General features: G+C 40.6%; 3 protein-coding genes across 3 annotated transcripts; 2 read left to right on the forward strand and 1 right to left on the reverse strand.

The window, feature by feature from the left end:
- The first annotated feature begins 940 nt into the window (after positions 1-940).
- On the forward strand, positions 941-4450 carry LOC308410069 (uncharacterized protein). The gene is made up of 6 exons (XM_080903157.1): positions 941-1118; positions 1522-2730; positions 2852-2934; positions 3027-3164; positions 3350-3461; positions 4016-4450. The coding sequence occupies exons 1-6, from the start codon at positions 1076-1078 to the stop codon at positions 4081-4083; spliced, it is 1653 nt and encodes a 550-aa protein (XP_080759283.1). The 5' UTR covers positions 941-1075; the 3' UTR covers positions 4084-4450.
- A 7061-nt stretch (positions 4451-11511) lies between these two features.
- mettl21cb (methyltransferase 21C, AARS1 lysine b) lies at positions 11512-13583 on the forward strand (the record flags this gene model as incomplete). The annotated part of the gene is made up of 4 exons (XM_080903487.1): positions 11512-11620; positions 11758-11921; positions 11995-12112; positions 13186-13583. The coding sequence occupies 4 exons, from the start codon at positions 11512-11514 to the stop codon at positions 13581-13583; spliced, it is 789 nt and encodes a 262-aa protein (XP_080759613.1).
- Positions 13584-13748: 165 nt separating this feature from the next.
- LOC308410229 (rhodopsin kinase GRK1-like) lies at positions 13749-19483 on the reverse strand. The gene is made up of 7 exons (XM_080903419.1): positions 17371-19483; positions 16247-16374; positions 15603-15760; positions 15442-15525; positions 15196-15320; positions 14904-15105; positions 13749-14799 (listed from the first exon to the last, which is right to left on the reverse strand). The coding sequence occupies exons 1-7, from the start codon at positions 18067-18069 to the stop codon at positions 14510-14512; spliced, it is 1686 nt and encodes a 561-aa protein (XP_080759545.1). The 5' UTR covers positions 18070-19483; the 3' UTR covers positions 13749-14509.
- Between the last annotated feature and the right edge of the window lie 973 nt (positions 19484-20456).

A 20456-nucleotide genomic window follows, 5' to 3' on the forward strand; every position in this document is an offset into this window, starting at 1 on the left:
GAAGGGATGAAGATATTATATTTGCATGTGAACTAGATGGAGAATATTTACATTTCGTTGCACTGAATATTGATTTTATTTGCTTTTACTGCAAATTAAAAGCACTGGTCCTAATTTTGTCCAAGAGAGAAAATGATAATAGTAATAATAAATTAATAATCAGTATCTGACTGTGTGGTGGGTTATTGTGGAGACACATGACAATTATTCCTGTACAAACTTTTGATGTTATAGCTTGTAAGGTTAGTTTGTTAGGTAAATATCAACATCCCTTACTAGGAAACTATATACTTTCATACTGTATTTCTTTAAGACAGTCTTCAGCTTTTACTACTCAGTTGTAAAAGGCCGATGAAGTACTGTCGTCACCCTGATGTGTGGGTGGGCATCATGGACGCCTGAATTTGTAAATACGATAACTCCAGAAGGAAGTCATCTATTTTCAAAGTGATAACATTGGTTTAGCTACTAAAAATCTTGTAAGAGTTTGAAGCTCAGCGATGCTGAACTCAACGTCATGCTCAACGTTCTAGGATTTTCACATTTATACCATAGACGCGTTTACTAGGAGGCTTAGAGATAACACCGGCATCCGCCAATATTTCTTTATATCTGTTGTCAAGCACGCTTTTTGTTCTACTTCCTAAAACTATCAAAGTTCAACCAACAGATAAACAAGCAGTTTACGTTTTCAGTTTTTATTTGCTCACGTGTCAGGCGTCGAAAACAAGCGCACGTGAAAACAGTGATCAGATTTCATGTCTCTTACTGACATCATTTATTACTCTGATCTGTTTGGAGGTCAGACCTCTGAATCAAGTCTGCAGCCCTGAACAACATGAACTTTATACTTCGCCAGAAGGAAACAAAGAAAAAAAACAGCACTTTAGACAAGATAAGGGAGGGAGACGACCCACCTTTATGAGTTTATGGGAAATTTAAATGAAATGGGAGGGACTAACACTATTTATAAAGATTCAAAGTGCACAATCCAACAGTTGAAGCCCAGATGCTAAACATTAATGGTCAATCAGTCTACAGTCAATGAAACAGTTTTACAGATTTTGACATCTAGATGAAGATGAAGACGCCAGCGCTGCTCTCACTGAGCCTTGCAGGTAAGAGGCTGCTCGAGCGTGACCGATCTGTGCTCTTTACGGTCTTTTTCTCCTAAATAGCTGAAATCAATTTAGATTTGAAGTCATTTGTAAGATGTAATCAATCAAATGAAAACATTTCATTCACTCATTATGAGCTGCTTTCTAGGTGTTATATTGATATAACAGCTAGTAATGATTATGTTGCTATTTTTAATGGGTTAGAACATTTACAACTTCACTTATATAGTGTTTCAAAACCAAAGCTGGGTTGAGGATTGTTAGCTATTGAACTGAACAGGCCTACCAGGCTCCCCCACAATTAGAAGGTAGATCACCACCAAAAAAAGACATAGCATTTGTTATTAAAGTTTGATGTCTGTGTGATTTCTTCAGTAATTATTCAAATATTTTCTCTTTGCAGTGGCTCTGGCATTGCCAGCACTACCCCGTGGTGTGGAAAAAAGTCCAGTTTTAACTAAAGAAAACCAGCTCCCTCTGCTGGGAGACTCGGTTCCACTGCAGGGTCATGTACAGGTGGAGAATCCTGCACCACAGGCCGTACTACCCTCCAAAGAGCAGCAGGAAAAAGTGGCTGAAGAAGACCTGAAGCAGAATGTGGCAGAACTAGAGGTTAAAGTAAAGCCAGATGAAGAGCAAGAGGTGAAAGCAGAGCCTGAGGCTGAGGCTGAGGTGGAGAAAGCAGGTGTAGTGGAACTAGAAGTCAAAGTGAAGCCAGAAGTTAAGGTGGAGGAAAAGTCTGAAGCACAGCAAGAAGCTAAAGCAGAGGTTCCTGTGGAAGCTGAGGCTCAAATGGCTGGAGTTAATCCAGAAGGTGAGGGTGACCAAGAGCTCAAAGATGACCCCGAGTTCCAGGTGGAGTCAGAGGTAAAAGTTGAGCCAGATCAACTTCTAATGGAGCTAGAACCTGAGGAGAAGCACATGTTAGATGAAGAAAATTATCAGGAGCCTATGCAGCTTCAAGCTCACTCTGGTCTGGAAGAAGAAGAAGAAGAGTACGAAGAAAAGGTAGAAGAAGCAGAAGAAGAAAGTCACAATGACATGGTGGATGAGTTAGAGCCTCTAGATGATGACAACCTGTTTGAATCAGAACTGACAGAAGAAGAAAAGGCTGCAAATGCAGAATTTCAGAGTCAAGAGTCACTCATTGAACCTAAGCCAGAGGAGGAGGAGGAGGCGAAAAATGAAATGGTGGATGAGCCAATCATGGAGTTAGAGCCTCTAGATGATAATAGCCCAGCTGAACCTTTGCCAGAAGAGGAGTTGTTCATGAGGAAGCGGGACTATGCTTTAGATCAAGAACCAGTGATGGAACTGGAGCCTGAGATGATGGAAGAGCCTTTTCAAAATCCTAGTATCTTGGAAGAAGGGCCAGCGCTGGACATAATGGAGCAGCCAGTGTCACTTATGGAAAACTATTTTCCAAATGAAGAAGCTAAGATGGCAGCGAGGTCTGAAGAACAGGAATCCCCACTCGCAGGGGAAGAAAAATCACAAGTGCAGCTCTATGGAGAGCCAGAAACAGAAGACCAGATTGAGCCTGATGATGGTGAGCCGACTGGTCTGGTGTCAGAAGAAGAAAATCGTAGCAGGTTCAAACAAGCCATGCAAGGTAAAACACCCATACTGAATATGCACAAAGAAAGTAATTAGAGTGACAGAAATGTAGTCATGTGTGCATATTCTGAGGCCAGCTAAATTACTAAATGTTGTAATCTCAATTTTCACCACAGGGCGGCGCTCTTGCCCTGGTGTAGTACTAGGAGAGAAGTGTTACCAGTTCTTTAAAGGGCCAAAGACGCCTGCAAATGCTGAGGTATTCATGCATCCTCTGTAATTCCATTTAAGCACCAATGACTCCATATAAACTCTGACATTAATGTGGATCTTTCACTGTTTCCTTTTTAGCTTTTTTGCCAAACGTTCCCCGGTGGCCATCTGGCCTCCATCACAAGCAATCACAACCACGCTGAGCTGATGAAGATGATACTGAAGGAAAATGGAAAGTATACGCGCACATGGATTGGAGGGCTTCGATTTCTAGACGTATGTATTTTGAGCTGGGGATCTGTGGAGGTCTTGAACTTGTTGAGCGCACAAAATAATGATTTACCTTTGTATTAACTGCACTATGAGACCTTGTTCGTGTCCCTGATGTGTTGTATCTAGAGACTCATTATGTTAAACTACTGCTCTTGATTAACTCTCATTAATCTCTTGTTACATGTCAGACTGGTCGCTTCATCTGGTTGGACGGGTCCAAATGGGACTACGCTGATTGGCTGTCAGGGGAGCCCAATAACACAGCAAATAAGGAGAACTGCCTGGAAGTTCTGCCTTGGGGTATGAGTCGGTTTAATCCAAGATGTTTATTTTAGTTCATTTTCCTCCATTTGTGTTTATTCATTTTTGTTTTTAGCATTTTTTTAGCATCACTAACGCACAGATACCAGTGTTACAAAGCTGAAAGAAGCCCAAAATACATAAATAGTGGTGGTGGTGCTTGTGAAAATTTATGCGGAACAATTCTGCAATCTAGGTGCAATCTAGCTCCTAAAACAGTGTTTATCTGATTCTTTCTTTCTTTCTTTCTTTCTTTCTTTCTTTCTTTCTTTCTTTCTTTCTTTCTTTCTTTATTTATTTATTTATTTATTTATTTAAAAGGATAATCTGTCTGTGTTGTTGCAAATTATGCAAAAATGTGTAGTTATGTTAGTTAAATCGAACTTTTCCCAAACTCATAAGATGGCTCTGAATTAATTATTCAACCAGTCAGTAAGAAGTTACGTTGCTGAATAAATATGATTAATGTATTCAATAAAGCTGAACTGATCTCACATTAAATTATTAGACACACTTACTTTATTTCTTACCCTGTGTTTGTCCGTCTTTTTCAGGAAACGGGAAGTTTAACGACTTTACGTGCTGGGAACCCCAGGCTTTCATCTGCTCCTATTACAATTAGTTAATGTACAGTGAGGTGTTTTTCTTATCCTTGTCAGATGCTGGGTGCTGAGTTTGAACTTTTTTTTCCCCTTTACTTGCAGTTTATCTTAAATTGGAAAGTAAATGATTAGAAACCATGAACTGTCAGCATCTGTTAGTCACGGGACTCTTCATTTACCTGCATTAACCTCAGTTAGGACGCTCTGGTTATTTCACATTTGAAAGTAAATTTTTTGTAAATGAGTCCCATCCATCGTTTTGTTTAAATGCAATATTGCCTATTTGGTATTTAGAAATATAATAAATAAATAAAGAAGTCACATTTAATAAAGTTAGACAAAATGTATGGACAATGTTGTTTTTGATAATACGGCTTGTTGTGTAAATAAAGGAAATTTGATATTTTATTCTTGAGTTTTTCATTATTACCATCACACTTTAAGTATAGTTAAAGTATAGTGTTGTGGTATAGTCAGTGTGTTATTATTAAATGTGTTTAAGAGCTTTTTTTTTCTTGTTTCTTACTATGCTTTATCATTTGTATACATAATTGTATAAGCACTCACCTGCCAGTTTATTAGGTGCATCTGTTCAAATGTTTGTTAAATTAAAATATCACCCAGTCATATGGGAGCAAGTAGACCAGGTCAACACAGCCTGCTGTAGTTCACACCGAGCATCATAACAGGGAGGAGAGGTGATTTCAGCACCCATCTCTAAGGTTTACAGAGAATGATCCAAAGAAGAGAAAATATCCAGTGAGCTGCAGTCCTCTGATGTAAAATGCAGTGTTGATGCCTAAAGTGAGAAGAAAATGTCCCGACTGCTTTGAGCTGATTGGAAGCCTGTGTATGAACCAGTGTATGCAGAAGAGCATCTCTTAAAGCACAACAGATAGAACCTTGAAGTGGACGGGCTAAAGCAACAGACAGTCACACCTGTCAGCCAAGAACAGGAAATGAGGCTACAATTCATACAGTGATGCCTCGTCCGATGAGTCTCCATTTTTTGCTGCAACATTCAGATGTAAACAACATGAAAGCATAGATCCATCTGTCTTATATCAATGGTTCATGCTGCTGAGGGTGGTGTAAATGTGTGTGGGATATTTAAAGGCCACAGCTTATCTGTGGCTTTTAAACATTTGTTTCTGACCATGTCCACCCCTTTATGACCACAGGGTATCCATCTTCTGATTTAGTATTTATTTATTTATTGTCATTGTCAAGAACAATGAAATTGCGTTTGGGGCTTCCATACAACCCAAAAAAAAGAAGAAAATAATAAATACCCCTTAAAACCCAAGTGTACATATTTAACCCAGTGTGACTCCAATGCAATAAGACAATCCTTAGCAATAATGTTCGTAGAAATTCAGACAAAGACCTGAGAAACATGACAAAATACAACAATGCAACCCATTCAATATTATTGTACTGTGAGATATGATATCAGATATGATAGTTATCTATTTAAGAAAGAGGGGGGGGGCAGGAGGGGGAAGAGAATAAAGATATGATGCACCAATGCAGACCAGTTCATTGCTATTAAGAAGTTGGATATGGTTATTGTCCGTGAGAGGGGGGCAGAGAGTTCAGGAGCCTCACAGCCTGTGGATACAGGCTGTTGGCCAGTCTGGATGTTCTGGCCTGTATAGACCTGTACCTTCTCCCTGAGGGCAGCAGATGGAAAAGGTGGCGCGCAGGGTGATGTTGGTCCCGCAGGATACTGTGCACCCTCCTCAGACAGCGAGTGGGGAAGATATTACTGATCTCTGGCAGACTTGTTCCAATAATTCTGCCAGCTTCTTTCACCACCCGCTGGAGTGCTCGCTGATCGGCCTTGGTGCAGCTGGGGAACCACACTAGAAATCCATACGTCAGAACGCTGCTGATGGCACAGTTGTAGAAGTTCAACATCAGAGATCTGGGAATGTGTGCGCTCCGCAGTCTCCTCAGGTAGTAGAGGCGCTGTTGGGCCTTCCGTACAACTATCTCTGTTCTCAAACCTGGCCTCGATACGCCTCCTGTGCTGCTGCTTGGCAGTCTTGATGCCTCTTCTCATTTTTTTTTTTTTTTTTTTAGTATTTATTGTGCAAAAGTGTAGGAGCTCCGGGCCGCTGCGTCTGTGCGCGCCGCCATCTTAAATCTTCTAATAACAGGCTGATTCCAACAGGATAACACACAACGTCACGTGTAAAATGATTTCGGACTGGTTTCTTAAATATGAGAATGAGTTCACTGTACTCAAATGGCCTCAACAGTCACCACACGTCAGTCCAACAGAGGAGTTTTCACGTGCAGCGGAACGAGAGATTCACATCATGGATGTGCAGCTGACAAATCTGCAGCAACTGTGTGATGCTGTCATCTCAGTATGGACCAAAATCTTTCCATCACAATGCTGAATCCACAGTCAACTCTCTAAGACACATTTCATATACTTATATAAGAAGTTTACACAAAAAACGTAATAAAAATATCTACATTGTGCTGTTTGTTGCTACATTATTAATAATGAATACAATATTACTATGAAAAAAAGTGTTTTTGAAGTAGAAAAACCTGAAAATTTGACTAGAAGCCCTGATAAGTAAAAGCAGTTTTTATGTGGAGGTTTGGGGATTTCGCACACTTTTTTGTCTGTCAAATGCAGAAACCAATAAATACTTTTTGTATACTCTGGACACTTTAATAAAATCCCTGAAAATGTGACTCAAGACAGCTGTGAGTTTATGTGCCAAATGAATTAATACTAATGCCACAGTCTTGCAATGAATCTCACAAATGTTAAAGCTGTAAATGGGGCTTTTCTTCAGTACTTGAGTGCTCAAATATGAGTCATTCCCCTATTGACACACACTCATTCAAACACACAATCTAACATTCACACACTCACACACAGTGAATGCATCAGGAGCAACTGGGGTTTCAGTATCTTGCCTGCGGATGCTTTGGCATGCAGATTGGAGCAGCGAGGGATTAAACCACCAACCTCCCAATTAGCAGAAGACCAACTGTAAGCCAAAGCCACTGCTTGCAATGTAGAGACATGCATAACCCTATCCAGAATCCAAAAATACATCCTTGATAATGACCATAAAACTGAATAAGAATTTTTCAACAAAGCTGAAGAACTCAGACCTTTCAAACGCACGACTGAATGCAGGACAGTCACACAACATCGACTGTTACGAGATGCTCTATTTGACTGCCGTCAGTCAAGGCAGCATTGCAAAGTGAGAATGAGGTTTAAATGAACCTCCAGCACATCCAAGGCCCCATATATGGCAACCTCAGCACCCCATGAAGACCCTAAGAGAGCGATTTGTTCTTGTGCCCAGAATCTTTCAGGGGGATAAAAGCTGTTCACATTCAGATTCCAAATTCCAAATTCAATACCTGCATCATTTCTGTCTGCTTAAACGTTTGATTACGTTTTTCTGTCACAGAGGCATCCAGACACAGTGAGTATCATTCTTAACTACACCCTTTAAAATAACAGGGAGCTTAGCGCCCATTAAGTGATGTATTCACACAATCACGCTGCACACGTGGCTACTGTAAGCCCGCTGCAGCTCACGTGCTGCTGTGTGTGATGGTGACTCATTTTCCGCTGGCTTACACAACCTTTTCCTGACCTTTAGACGCGGAGGTGAGGATTACCAACCCTAAGGTGATGACTGGCAGCTCTTTATCCTTCTCTTATATTTGCTGACCGGTCCGCCACCATACTCACACACTATTATCAATATTCAAAAAGATTCAGCTCAGCATTGCATGAGCTATCTTTTGAAGGCTGAGCCTTGGTAATTCTCTTTTGTTCCCCACCAGGAAAAATGGCTTTCCCTGGAATTAAGAGATCCCAGTTGAATGTGTATCTTTGATCTATTAATAGAGAGCTATCTCCTAAAGATTTGCCAAGCATTGTGTGGCTTCATAACAGACTGAGTACATTATCGGCTATGGTTTATCATCATTAGGAGGCAGCTATACACACTGAATTTCATCAGTAGTGATTAATAAATTAAATCCAGTGGGTTGGGTGACATAATGCCGCCCTGCTGTGATGGAAAGCTCCAAATACTTTGACTCATTACCTGTGTTGCTGTTTAGATGACAGTGACTGAGTGTTGGTTGTTACCGTCTGTCAGTTCAAGTCATTTTCTAACCTCATGCGGCACAACCAGCTGTTTCCTGGCCGCTCTGAGTGTACACTCATGCAAGGCTGTGAATCCTCCCACCTAAAGCTCTACAGCCCGGCTTACAGCTACTTGGTACAGTGAATACCCCTGTATCCATGGTCAGCCTGGACTCCACCGCTACGACAAAAACAGACTCTGAGCAGTGTTTACAGCACTCCCTTTTATAGAGATGATGCATACCAGCACTAATCTGTGTACTAAATTCATCGGTGTTCATCATGTCAGTTCCACATAAACAAATTACAGAATTAAGCATCCTGTTTGTTTTGCTCTGAATGACATTTCTAAACTGCCAGATAACATCACTAGATTTTAGCAAAATATATGAATATATATCCACAAAACTAAAGCAGTATTTTACAATGTATTTTCATTTTTGAAGGCTTTCAATTTTGAGAACCTTTTGTGAGTAAACCAGTGGTTTGATAAAGTTAATAAAGTGTATACCATTAGAATAAATGAAAGTAAGTCAGCATGTTACATTTTTGTACTCAAATCTGACTTACCTCCGAATAGTAATGGACCTTGATGTAATGGATCCACTTTATATTTTTTATCAGAATTCCGTTATTTTAAAATGCTGAGAAAATGTAAAGGAGGTAGCACGGTGGCAACGTTGTTAGCACTGTTGTGCCCACTGGCTGTGGGCTTCTGCATGGAGTTTGTATGTTTTGTCCGGGTACTCCGGCTTCCTCCTACAGTCCAAAGACATGCAGTTAGTAGGATTAGGTTAAGTGGTGAATCTAGATTGCCCATAGGTGTGAGTGTGAATGGCTGTCTGTCTCTCTGTGTTAGCCCTGCATCAGCTTGGTGACCTGTCCAAGGTGCGCCCTGCCTCTCGCCCTATAGTAGCTGTGAAAGACATCCAAACAGGATGGATGGAGAAAACATACATAAAGTAAAAGGCCACTCAGAAAGCACAGCCCTCCATCCTTGCAGTGTTAAGCAAACAAATCGGAGCAGCACCAAAATGAACGGGTTCTTATTTGCTCCACCACTTAAATTAGTTTTTGTGAAATTTAACTTGTTCGTTTTTGGGAGGGGGGGGGGTTACCTTTCACCTTGGCTTTGGTACAGGAAGCGGTGGTTAATTGATCAATAGGCAAGTGGAAGACAAAAGACAATCAAACTTGTGAATATTTGAAATGAGAAATCATCCATACTTTAAGTTTTTAATCTAATCTGCAAAGCAAGACACTTCTACTGCTTTGTAAGTATGGCCTAGACCAAATCACATTGTATTCTTACTTTTTCTCAAGCAACGAATCTTGCAGCTTATTCTGCATATTATCATCAACGCATCGGGCTAGCTGTTTCTGTCTCCATTCTGTGAGTCTCTGCTCTGACCCACAGAGTAAAGGAGGCTCTAAGTTCTTGAGCAAGTGATTAACTGTCTGTCATTTGTGTACAGAATCCATCTGAGTCCCGACTGTGCATTTACAAAACTTCACAGGTGTGTAGTAGGAACCAAAAGATGACTAGTGAGTGTTTACACACTGACTGACTGATGGAGAAGCAACGGAAAGAAGAAACCGGGCTTCTCAACAATAAAGTTACTGTAAAAGAGAGCAAAATGATGCGATTGACAAAAACTTAATCTGCCAAATGCAGTTGGTTGGTCCCCCCCTTTTCAGCAGGTTTTCAGTCATCTAGATCATGGTGGTCTTAAGAGCTTGAAAACAGAAGACAATCCATGAGAGGTGAAATGTCCTAAAGAAGTCCAGTTACCAGTGTTACCAGTGTTTCTGTGACAATTTTTGCCATTCATCCAGAAAATTATTGGTGAGGTTAGATACCTGTGCTGGACGACAGGACCTGGCTCTCTCTGCTCATCTTTTTGAAGGGGATTTCCCAAACTGAGAATTGTCCGAAATGCTCTGATAAGCTGAAACATTAACATCATCCCCCCCACTGACAACTTTTGGTTCTTTATTTTGCAATATACAGTATATATATTCTGGATAGTCCTGTAAGATTAGTGATTAATTAGAAAAACAGCCCCATAGCCTTATCCCTCCTCCACAAAACCACAGTTTAGTTCATCTGGGATTCATTAAACCAAGACTGATCCACTGAACTTCTAGACAGAGGATCTGACAGTCCACAGAGCATGTTTCCACTGCTCCAGAGTCCACAGGCTGCATGCTATACATTGGTGGTGATTTAAGGCTTGAATGCACCTGAAGTTTCCAGCTCACCAAGTTTGTGGTGACGTTAATGCCAGAGGAGTGTTAGGAAGAAATTTCACAAACTGACATGTAGCGTTTGTCACTAAGTGCTCGACTATTTTGAGCTCACGAACTCACTCACTACTGCTAACCATATAAGTAATGTTAAGACTGGACACTGAGACTGGATCTATACTTTGAGCACATTAGAAATTAACCTAATCTTTGGACATGCCAGGTTGCACCCACTCTGCAAAGCCTCATACAGTTTGGCTGAGAGCCCTGTCATGATTGATATGAATATGCAAATTGGGCTCACTGTGAAAACATTTTGTTTTCAAATATTTACATGTCCCCATAGCTTTACCTGTAACCTACCTAAAGACAAATGTGTGATGCATTAATGATGACAGGAGAGAATAAACAAGTAGCTCACTGCAGTAAATCTTAGTGCTGAAACAGGATAACAGGATGCAATTCTATAAAAGCGTATATAATAAAGTCTACTGGGAGGGGGAAACTATGTTAGCAGACCCCAGCTTTACTCAGGGGTGTGTCACAGACGATGCTCTGTGTATAAACTCAGAGCACACAGAGGCAAGTGCAGACACACAACAAGAAAACACACGGGGCATACTTCCTACTGGTAGGTTTCACATCTTCTTGCAAACTATTTCTATTTTATTAAGAATATATTTCGTTTGAAAATTCTTAAAATGACGCTAATTATTTTATAAAATTGTATAAATGTAACTTTAGTCTTTGCACTGGAATTTATCTGAGTGTGCTTTTCATCTGAGGTAAACACAGTGTGCTCTGTATCCATGACTGTGGCTTGTTGACCTCAGGATTTAACCAGCTATGTTTCTGGGCTCCAGTTCACAGTCCAGTGGCAGCCAAAGAGACTAGCGGACTAAATCCAGTCCACTCTGAATCCATTCCAACTTTTACTGAGATTCAAATGAACAATCGTTACATAAAGGGGCCTTTTTTAAATAATAATAATAATAATTTTGTTTTGGGTTTTTTTCTTTTTCTTCTTTTTCTTGACCCATGATGGGAACTTTAATTTAAGATGCTTATGGAGAGATCATCTGCACTCAGCCAGCCAGTAAGACAAAAGCCTCCTGGAAAGAAAAGGGAAGATGATAAGGAGGTGGAGGAGGAGGGAACTGCTATTAAAGGTATATTCAAACTGTATCTCTTATGTACAAGTCTAGTTTTTGCATGTCAGGCAAGTATAATTCGTTTTTTTTTTTAACTGAACTTTGCTAATTTGTTAGTATAACCTGTCTCTTCATGTCACGCTCTGCTCATGCAGTACTGACAGACCAGAGGGTGATGGCAAAAGAGGCTCTGAGCAGGAGGAACCTCTGGGAGCCGAGTGTTTATTACGCTCGGGGAAACGAGTCTTTTCATTTTGCCGGTCATGACATCAGCATCCGAGAGTCCATGGATACGTACGGTGCTCTGATCTGGCCTGGGGTAAGGGGCTGCCGTGGGCATTGGCTCATTTTGAAAATGTGTTGCAAATGTGACAAGAATTTTATTTTTGTAGGCAATAGCTTTGTGCCAGTTCTTGGAGAACAACCAGCAACAAGTGAACCTGATGGACAAAGCAGTACTTGAGATTGGAGCTGGGACTGGCTTAGCTTCTATTGTAGCAAGTCTGCTTGGTAAGTGCATTTTGATAATGCAGTTGTGCATATGCTGCATGTATGAAACTTTACCTTTAATCTTTTAGATTTGATGTTGGGAACACATTCATTTAAGAATAAATGATGCATCCTAATAAACTGGCAATACACTAGTTTATATTTGTTACTTAGGACCAGTGTTGGTCAAGTTACTTAAAAAAAAGTAATCGGTAACTAATTACTGATTACTTCCCCCCAAAAAGTAATCCCGTTACTTTACTGATTACTTATTTTCAAAAGTAATTATTTACAAGTTACGCGTTACTGCCCATCTCTGCTTAGGACTTAGTTAAGTGGTGATATTCTTGGCTTTAAGACAAAGAAAAATCCATAAAGGGTTAATTCCCACTCGCGCATAATGTGTGCACTGAATATTTCATATTTCTGCTTTTATGCAAAAGTTACATTTCAGCTTGGTGATGGAACTCGCGGGAAAAGTCATGACGCAACTAAAAACACTGGAATTCATTGTTAAAGCACAACGACCATCCTCCCACATAGTTCTCCTGTACTGCATACAACAGAGGGGTTGTAACTTAGATATATTATGGATACAGCGATCACTGGATTGATGCTGTTATCCATAAGCCCCTCCATTAAGCCCAGAGTGGAAACAAAGGTTTCATTTATTCCCAATAAAATAAAATGATTGAATTTAAAGTAAAAAACTTGGAAAAAAATAAATAAATAAAACAAAAACGATGCAACTTCAGCTTGCTCACCAAAATTCCTTACAATTAGAGTAAATCATTTTGCTACTGGTTCAGCAGAAACTATAATTAGTGAAAAACTCAAAGCAGCCTGTAAGTTTATATTTAGTTTAGTTTTTTGTTATCCACAAGTTAAGAATTGTTGCTTTTATTTAAAAAAATATATTTACCAAATTGAGAAAATAACTTGAAGTTTTGACTGCCAGTTAGGAATAGTTTTCTTTTTTTTAGAGGGGGAAACAAGCTTCCATAACAAAATGCACAATAATTACAAAATTTAAAAAAATAATCATTATGTTTTGATGTCTCTGTTGTTTTGCGTTTCAACCCACTTTTTGCCAGGTGCTTGGGTGACGGCAACAGATCTGCCAGACATATTATCTAACCTGACCTTCAACCTGCTGCGAAACACCAGGGGCCGCTGCCGCTACACCCCTCAAGTGGTTGCTCTCTCCTGGGGTCAGGACCTGGATCGAGACTTCCCCTATGCATCATACCACTACGACTTCGTGCTCGCAGCTGATGTGGTCTATCACCACGACTGCCTTGAAGAACTGTTGAAAACTATGCGTCACTTTTGCCCACCAGGAAGTCAAACAACGCTGCTGTGGGCCAACAAGATCCGGTTCCAGTCAGACCTGAGGTTCACAGAGTGCTTTAAGAGCCATTTTAACACCACGTTGCTGACCGAGCTGCCGCAGCAGGAGATCAGGATTTATAAAGCCATGGCAAAGGAGTGACAAGGAGGCTTTAGGAGTGGGAGCTTCCAGTGATGTCAAAGGTTATGAAAGATATTCCACGCCTGGTTCTGATCTGTGCTTACATTCCTGGACAGTGCTATAACCATCATTAAGCAGAAATGAAGTTCCTGACTCAAGTTTCAATAAGCTATTTTATTTGCCAGATTTGGGGTGTTTTGTCCCAAATATTTGATATTTCAACTTCAGTCCGACAGTTCTTGAAAATAAATAATTTTACCGTAAACATTCATCCTATACTCATATTTGTCTCACACTATCTAGACTACATAAACTTATCAAAGTGACTCTGCGCTGGAATAGTCATAAAACCATCGAAAGTCATCAAAACCCATGAAATAAACCCCTTAAGAAAAAGAGTTCCACAGGCACGAGACTTTGCATCTCTGATGTGTTAGCATTTAGTATGTATTAAACACTAAGAAAAAAAGACACCTTCTATTAAGTGGCATGAACCCTACAGGAGCAGATATGCAGCTCTTACATGGTCAACATGTAACTGTCACTTAGCACCAAAGATAACACATCACTAAACCCTGGCTCCAAAATGGGATTTTTTTTTTTTTAATGCATTTTAAATCTAAAAGCTTTACAATAATTCATCACATATACATATAAAGAGAAGTAAGTGAGCAGGTTGATGGTGAAAGGAGATGAGGGGCAGAAGACTGAAGGGACAATAGATGACAGATGTCAGCAATTTGGAATTTTTCAACACCTAAATCTATGATCAAGTTCATTTCAGGCTGGAAGTCCGCCTCCAGTCTATTCTTGCTGTTCCCATGTCGACATAAACTTTTTCAGTGTGCGATCACAAAGTTCAGAACCGACTGGTGTCTCTCATGGTGTCTTCATGCCGCATGCTCTAAAGAAACGAAAGTCTGTGCAGTTCACGCGTGTTAGTGACTCTAAGATAAGCAACACGTCGATGACTTTGGCTGCTCTAGTATGGACTCCCTGCGGAGATCGTTGGGGATGGTGCCTTCAGGGCCCCAAACGTTGAGCTCTCCGTAAATTCCCATCTCGATCATCTCCTCTTGCCAAGGAATGGAGATGTTGCCCGTGGAGAACTCGTCAAAAAAGTTCTTATCAGGATCTTCCAATGCCACCCCCTTCACAGAGGAGAATGCCCCGACGTCATCCAGACTTTTAGCATACACCACTTTGGGGTCAGGGACAAAAGGAGGAGGTAGAATTCCTGAAATAAAGTGACAAATTTGAATTAAGCACCACATTAAATGGTTAGTGGCTTCAAACTTTTTCCTAAATCAAAAAGATCTTGAGCAAATATCGAAAGGTTACCTGCGTTCAGTTTCCTCCAGTTAATGCCGCTGAAAAATGGATGTGCTCTGATTTCGTCACAGCATCCATTCTTAAAACCCATCCTCTGATCCACCTCCTTGGCCAGCAGCCCATCACACAACGACTTTGCATGCTCACTAAAGCTGTCAGTGTAGGTCACCACCTGAGTTAGCATACGCTCTTTCATCTCCTCACGTTCCACCTGAGAAGAAGATCAACAGCTTCTAAACCTCTTCTTTCCTCTGTCTGCTTTCTTTGCACAGAAAGTACCACCTGCAGTTTAGACTCTCACCTTCTCTCCTCTGTTTCTGAACGGATTCTTAGCAGCCATGAACTCATATAAAGTCACTCCAAGAGTGAAGTAGTCAACGGAGGAGTCGTACTTTTCTCCCTTTAGCATCTCTGGTGCCATGTAACCTGCAAAAAATAAAAATAAAAACAACGACAAGATGAGCTACAATTAAAAATTAAACCTGCAAGATTACCCTTAAACGTGAACCTGCATACAGATTTCTCAGTGGGTGCAGATGAGACCCACCTGGAGTCCCAGCATAGCCTTTTGTCATGGTTTTGCCTTCTTTTAGTTCCACAGCAAGACCCAAGTCAGATATACGTACATTCCCTGTTGTGATTTAAAAAAACATATATTATTAGCTCATAATCATATTATTCTCCAAAAATGTGATTATAATGTATTACCGTCATTATCAAGCAGCACATTTTCTGGTTTGAGATCTCGGTAGATGATTCTTTTCTGGTGGAGGTGCTCCAAGCCCTGGATGATCTGGGCAATGTAAAAACAGGCTCGAGGCTCATCAAACCCTGGGTTGTTTTCATCCACCAGGTAAACATGGTACCTACAGGGAACAGATAAGCCAAGGCGAATTATTAAAGGCCTTCAATATGCACACATTTGCAGTGTTTTACATCTTAAGCATGCCCATACGCTGCTGGTTCTACGTGTGCAGACTGTAAGCATTAAAATTTGATTTTCTAGGATTAAAGGATGTTTGCTTTAAATAAGAAAAAAAAAATCTATTGTCTTGCTTTCTAAGTAATCTGAGCTAAAAAGGCAAATACTTTATATTTTAGCTGAAATTGTGCATAATCTGACTCTGCACTTGTTACACTAAGTCTGCAGATGAACACTGACACATCTGGGTGAATGTCATTTCCAGCACATTACAGCGGACTTCAACATCTCTGTAATAACCTTTGCTTCGCTGGCAAAGGAGATACTTAAAGATTATAGAAGTTTAGGCTGCAACTAAAGCAACAACATGCTAATAAGGGTTAAGGGGTGTGTGCTACAGCCAGATGTTCATGCTTCAAAACAAAGTTACTTGAGATCTCCTCCATTCATGATGGTCATGACCAGACAAAGCTCCTCCTTTGTCTGAAAGGCGTATGCCAGCGACACAATGAAGCGACTGTGAACCTTCTCAAGAATACATTTCTCCACCAACGCCCCCTACAGGAAACAAATAGGAAAGACAACTTTGAAAAATGCTCACATGCCATCTTTTAAATTAAGAATAACAATGTGAAACTAAATGGATGTTTCGTTGCTCAGGTTGAACCAAACTGTAATGTTTGTCTCATTGTGTGTGCCATTTGGAGGAGAGGTTCAGGTATACACTTCAGAGAATGACCTCGGACAAGTCAAGGGCAAAATGCAACAGCGCCAAGGAGTTCCCTTCAGAAGAGCTTTTCCATAAAGCTCCCAGTAATCACTCTATCCCTGTCTCAGTGTTTAATACTGCAGGCTAAAGCCAAATGAGACAGAGGCAGGGACAAAGATGATTAGCACCATTGCAGCCCTGCTCAGTGGAAGGCACTTACTCCAAAGTATAAATCCAAAGGATGCCACTCATTACACAGTGATAAAATAAATAACTGATACGGTCAAAACTAATTCTACTTTTAGGTTGTTATAAAATTTCTCCCTTAGAGCTTCCAATTTCCACATCTCATTACATGGAGAGAAAGCCATTTCATTTTTAAATATATTTATTACCATCCAGCTGAAACAGATATTATAAATCTGCAAAAGCTCATTAGGGTCTGAAGTATGTTTTGTTCGTTTTACCTTGTTTACTAGTAGTTTGCAGTAACTTTTACTTCAGATAATACAAAAAAGAATGAACAGATGAATTATGCATGACTATGTCAGTGTGTTGTGTTAGTCGTGGCAGTTACTCGGGTAGTAGTTCAAATATCCCCAGATAGGAGCTGCATTATGAAAGCCATGTTATTATATAAATGTATGAATAATTATAATCCTGTTAGAGGAAATACTCTGCCTGATGAGATCTTCTACGTTGTTGATAAATGTTTTCTCACAAAGTATTTCGATGCTGTGATTTTGCCCCCATTTAAAATGGTTTTCTTCCACCACTGGGGGAGGCAAAAAGCCAAAGGCATGTTCAGTAAATGAGCATCGAGCAAATGACATTAATTCTCTCACCTCGTAGCCTTTCCTCTTCTTCAGCCTCTTCTTGTTGAGTTTCTTACAGGCGTACAGTTTTCCCGTGGCTTTCATCTGACAGGCAGACACCTCTCCAAACCCACCTTTCCCCAGCACACGGAAATCGAGGAACCACTCTTCATCCATGGGCTGCATCTCCAGCCATTTCCACTGCAGGAACCTCTTCAGGTACATGCTCTCCAGGAAGAAAGTGTAGGGGGCCTCGCGCAGATAGTCCAAAGTCTTGGCCAGCGCTGCAGAGAACAAATCATCACCTACAGCCTCGAGGGATTCTTTCACCTTCGTTATGATGTCCTCACTGAGGAACGGGCAGAAGTGTTTGGCAGAGGGGTCCATGTAACGCTGAACTAACTTCGAAGCTTTTTTTGCCCTTTCAGAGTCCTCTGCCAGGTCATAGTCCTCGATGTCTTTCCACAAGCGACATGCCCCGTGATACTCTTTGTTTGCGTCCAAGAATTCCCTAAAGAGACGTTTGCCAATTGGCTGTTCAACACAGACTGAGTCAAAGGATAAATCTAGGGTGTCCTTCAGACCCTCGCACACAGTGATGTGGGGCAATTTGAGGCGAGAGTGGTACTTTTTATCCCGAGCTGCTGCTGGATTAGAGCCATCGATGCTTCCACGAGCATTGATGTAAGCAGAATTTGCTACCACGGTTGTGAGTCCTCCGATATCCATGTTGAGGGTAAGTGACTGTTAAGCAATGCAAAAAGAAGACATCGCAAAGAGAGAAAGGCGGTGAACGGTAAATGCTGCCAACTAACGCGCAGGGGTGAGGAAGAAAAAGAGGACAGGCTGAAGCAAGACTGAGAGAACAGGAGACAGATCACAGCAGAGTGGCAGAGGGAGCATGAGAGACAAACGGGAACTGGAGACTGAACTAGATCCCAGCACACTTTGAGCACTGTACCACCCTCTCTCTCTCACACACACACACACACACACACCTGAGTCAACACCTTTCAGTAATCCATTAACACCCCAATGCCCCAGACAAAGTGTGCGAGCACATGCTGGAACAGAACAACACAAGCAGCATATATGCAGGATATTACCAGTCAACTGGCAAACCAGTTAGCAGTTCATACAGCCTATAAGCACCACTCTGCTTCACATTAAAGCTTCAGTTTGAATGAGGAATAATATTTGAGATAACCCAAAAGGCCTACCAAATGCTGAAATGCACTGGGATGTTTTTAACAGCCAATAGGGTTTGGCAGCATAGGGAAAAATATTAAAAGTTTCAAAATATTGCATTTAAAATGGAAAATATGGCTAAATACTAAATGTAAGGCCAAGAGAAGTCTTTGAGATCACTCCATTAGCCACGAGTCAGCAAAGAAACACTGTTTAAAGCAGGCCCTACATAAGGATGATCCTCAGAAGTGTCTTATTTAACTTTGAATGGCGATATATCTAGTTCAGGTTGCAAGAACAGTGTGTTCAGTCCCCCAGGTTCCATTATGGATGGAAGGAATTTGCTTTTTCTTGTTGTCGGCAATTTATGAGATCCTACCCAGAATGTACCTGTCTAATCCTGTCATTTTGTCATAAATCAAGCAGGTAAAGGCAACACGTTCAAGTATAGCACTTCTGGAAGCTGCTGCTGGAAACGGCAGCTTTCAAATTCTATATGTTCAAATGAGCCCTCAATGCAAATTAAACAGGCCACTCTTTGACAGCAAAAAAACAAAAACAACAACAACAACACAAAACGCACTAGTGAAAATGCTTAGTAAACAGAATAAAAATAGAGCGGGATGATCACAGGATCCTTTCCATGGTAAAGACAAACACCACCTATCCTGTCAAAGGAATGGTCCCTGTCTACCATAAAGAGCCCATGAAAGAACATACAGACTTGACCAAAACCATCTACAACAAGAACATCAAAGTAGCGCCTAATCTGGCTCACAATCCATTATGAATATGATCATGAGAACAGGTTAAAGACCCACTGGGTGACAGCTGTGCACAAGTAAAAAACTAACTAGCACTGTAGGAGAAGTAGTGATTCTTGTGAACTGTGGATGGACAACTGACCCAAATCATACTGAGGAACAGCACTGTTGGACAGTTACAACAGCAGCCTGTAACAGAATGATGGGAGGGAGAAACAAAACAAAACAGGATGGACGAGGCGTGGGACAGAATATGAATCGAAGCATACTACATAATCCAAACACAACGGAGGCAGTGTAATGTATGGACATGCATGCTTCCACTGGAACTGGTTTCACGACTGTTTATTGATGATGTGACAAAACACAGAAGCAGCAAGATGAATTCTGAATCGTACAGAGCTTTACTGTCTTCAGCCAAACGCAGCAAAGCTTAAAACAGTGAATTAAACGTTAATGCAAGAGCAACCCAAATGTGTTTGGACAAAGGTAAAGTGGAAAGTTATGCAATGACAATTCCAAACCAACCAAATTAGGTAGAAAAACCCACGAACAAACAATCGAAGGAGGTTGGGCAAGATATCAAAAATGGCAAAACTCATTCTTTGTAATATCCATAGTTTTATAGATTTCAGTCATTTGTAATTTTTCTTTATTTCATTGGGGCCCATGTATAAAATTGGTGTAATTTTACAGTTTAATTAAATTTAAGCAAACTCCCTCCAACCACATCTGTGTGTTATTTTGTATTTTTTATGGTGGATTCCAGAGCCAAAATTAGATAAACTGTTAGTCTTCCAGGATTTCTGAATTAAAAGAACTCAACAGCTCTAAACAAGTCACAGGATCCGGTTTATCAGAGAATTAACAGATGCTAAAATAAATGCTCCCCCCCCCAATATTCCAGTATCTGCAGTGTATCCACAGTTTTTGGCCAAATCTAATTAAAAACTGCTGACAGAAAGCAAACTAGCATAATGTAAGAACCAATCACACTGCAGCAGCATAATCATTGTCAGGCATCCTTTTCCCAAGTGTTAGGCATCCAAGCAGTGTATCCCTTGTGGTTTTCTTTTGACAAGCAGTCAACTTCTTTAAAAACCGAGCTAGTTTCCTTCCCCAGTTCTTTTAATAGACAGGGTTGAGACAACGACCCAGCTAGAC

Source organism: Rhamphochromis sp. 'chilingali', assembly GCF_963969265.1.
Source record: "Rhamphochromis sp. 'chilingali' genome assembly, chromosome: 14".
NCBI classification, from domain to species: Eukaryota; Metazoa; Chordata; class Actinopteri; order Cichliformes; family Cichlidae; genus Rhamphochromis; species Rhamphochromis sp. 'chilingali'.

Excerpts from the sequence above, each read along its gene's own strand:
- LOC308410069 (XM_080903157.1), top strand. The coding sequence starts at position 1,076 with ATGAAGATGAAGACGCCAGCGCTGCTCTCACTGAGCCTTGCAG. Across the intron at positions 2,731-2,851 it reads GTTCAAACAAGCCATGCAAG|GGCGGCGCTCTTGCCCTGGT; the intron begins GTAAAACACCCA and ends TTTTCACCACAG. Across the intron at positions 3,462-4,015 it reads CCTGGAAGTTCTGCCTTGGG|GAAACGGGAAGTTTAACGAC; the intron begins GTATGAGTCGGT and ends CGTCTTTTTCAG.
- LOC308410229 (XM_080903419.1), bottom strand. The coding sequence starts at position 18,069 with ATGGATATCGGAGGACTCACAACCGTGGTAGCAAATTCTGCTTACATC. Across the intron at positions 16,375-17,370 it reads AGAAGAGGAAAGGCTACGAG|GGGGCGTTGGTGGAGAAATG; the intron begins GTGAGAGAATTA and ends TGTTTCCTGTAG. Across the intron at positions 14,800-14,903 it reads CTGGAGGAAACTGAACGCAG|GAATTCTACCTCCTCCTTTT; the intron begins GTAACCTTTCGA and ends ACTTTATTTCAG.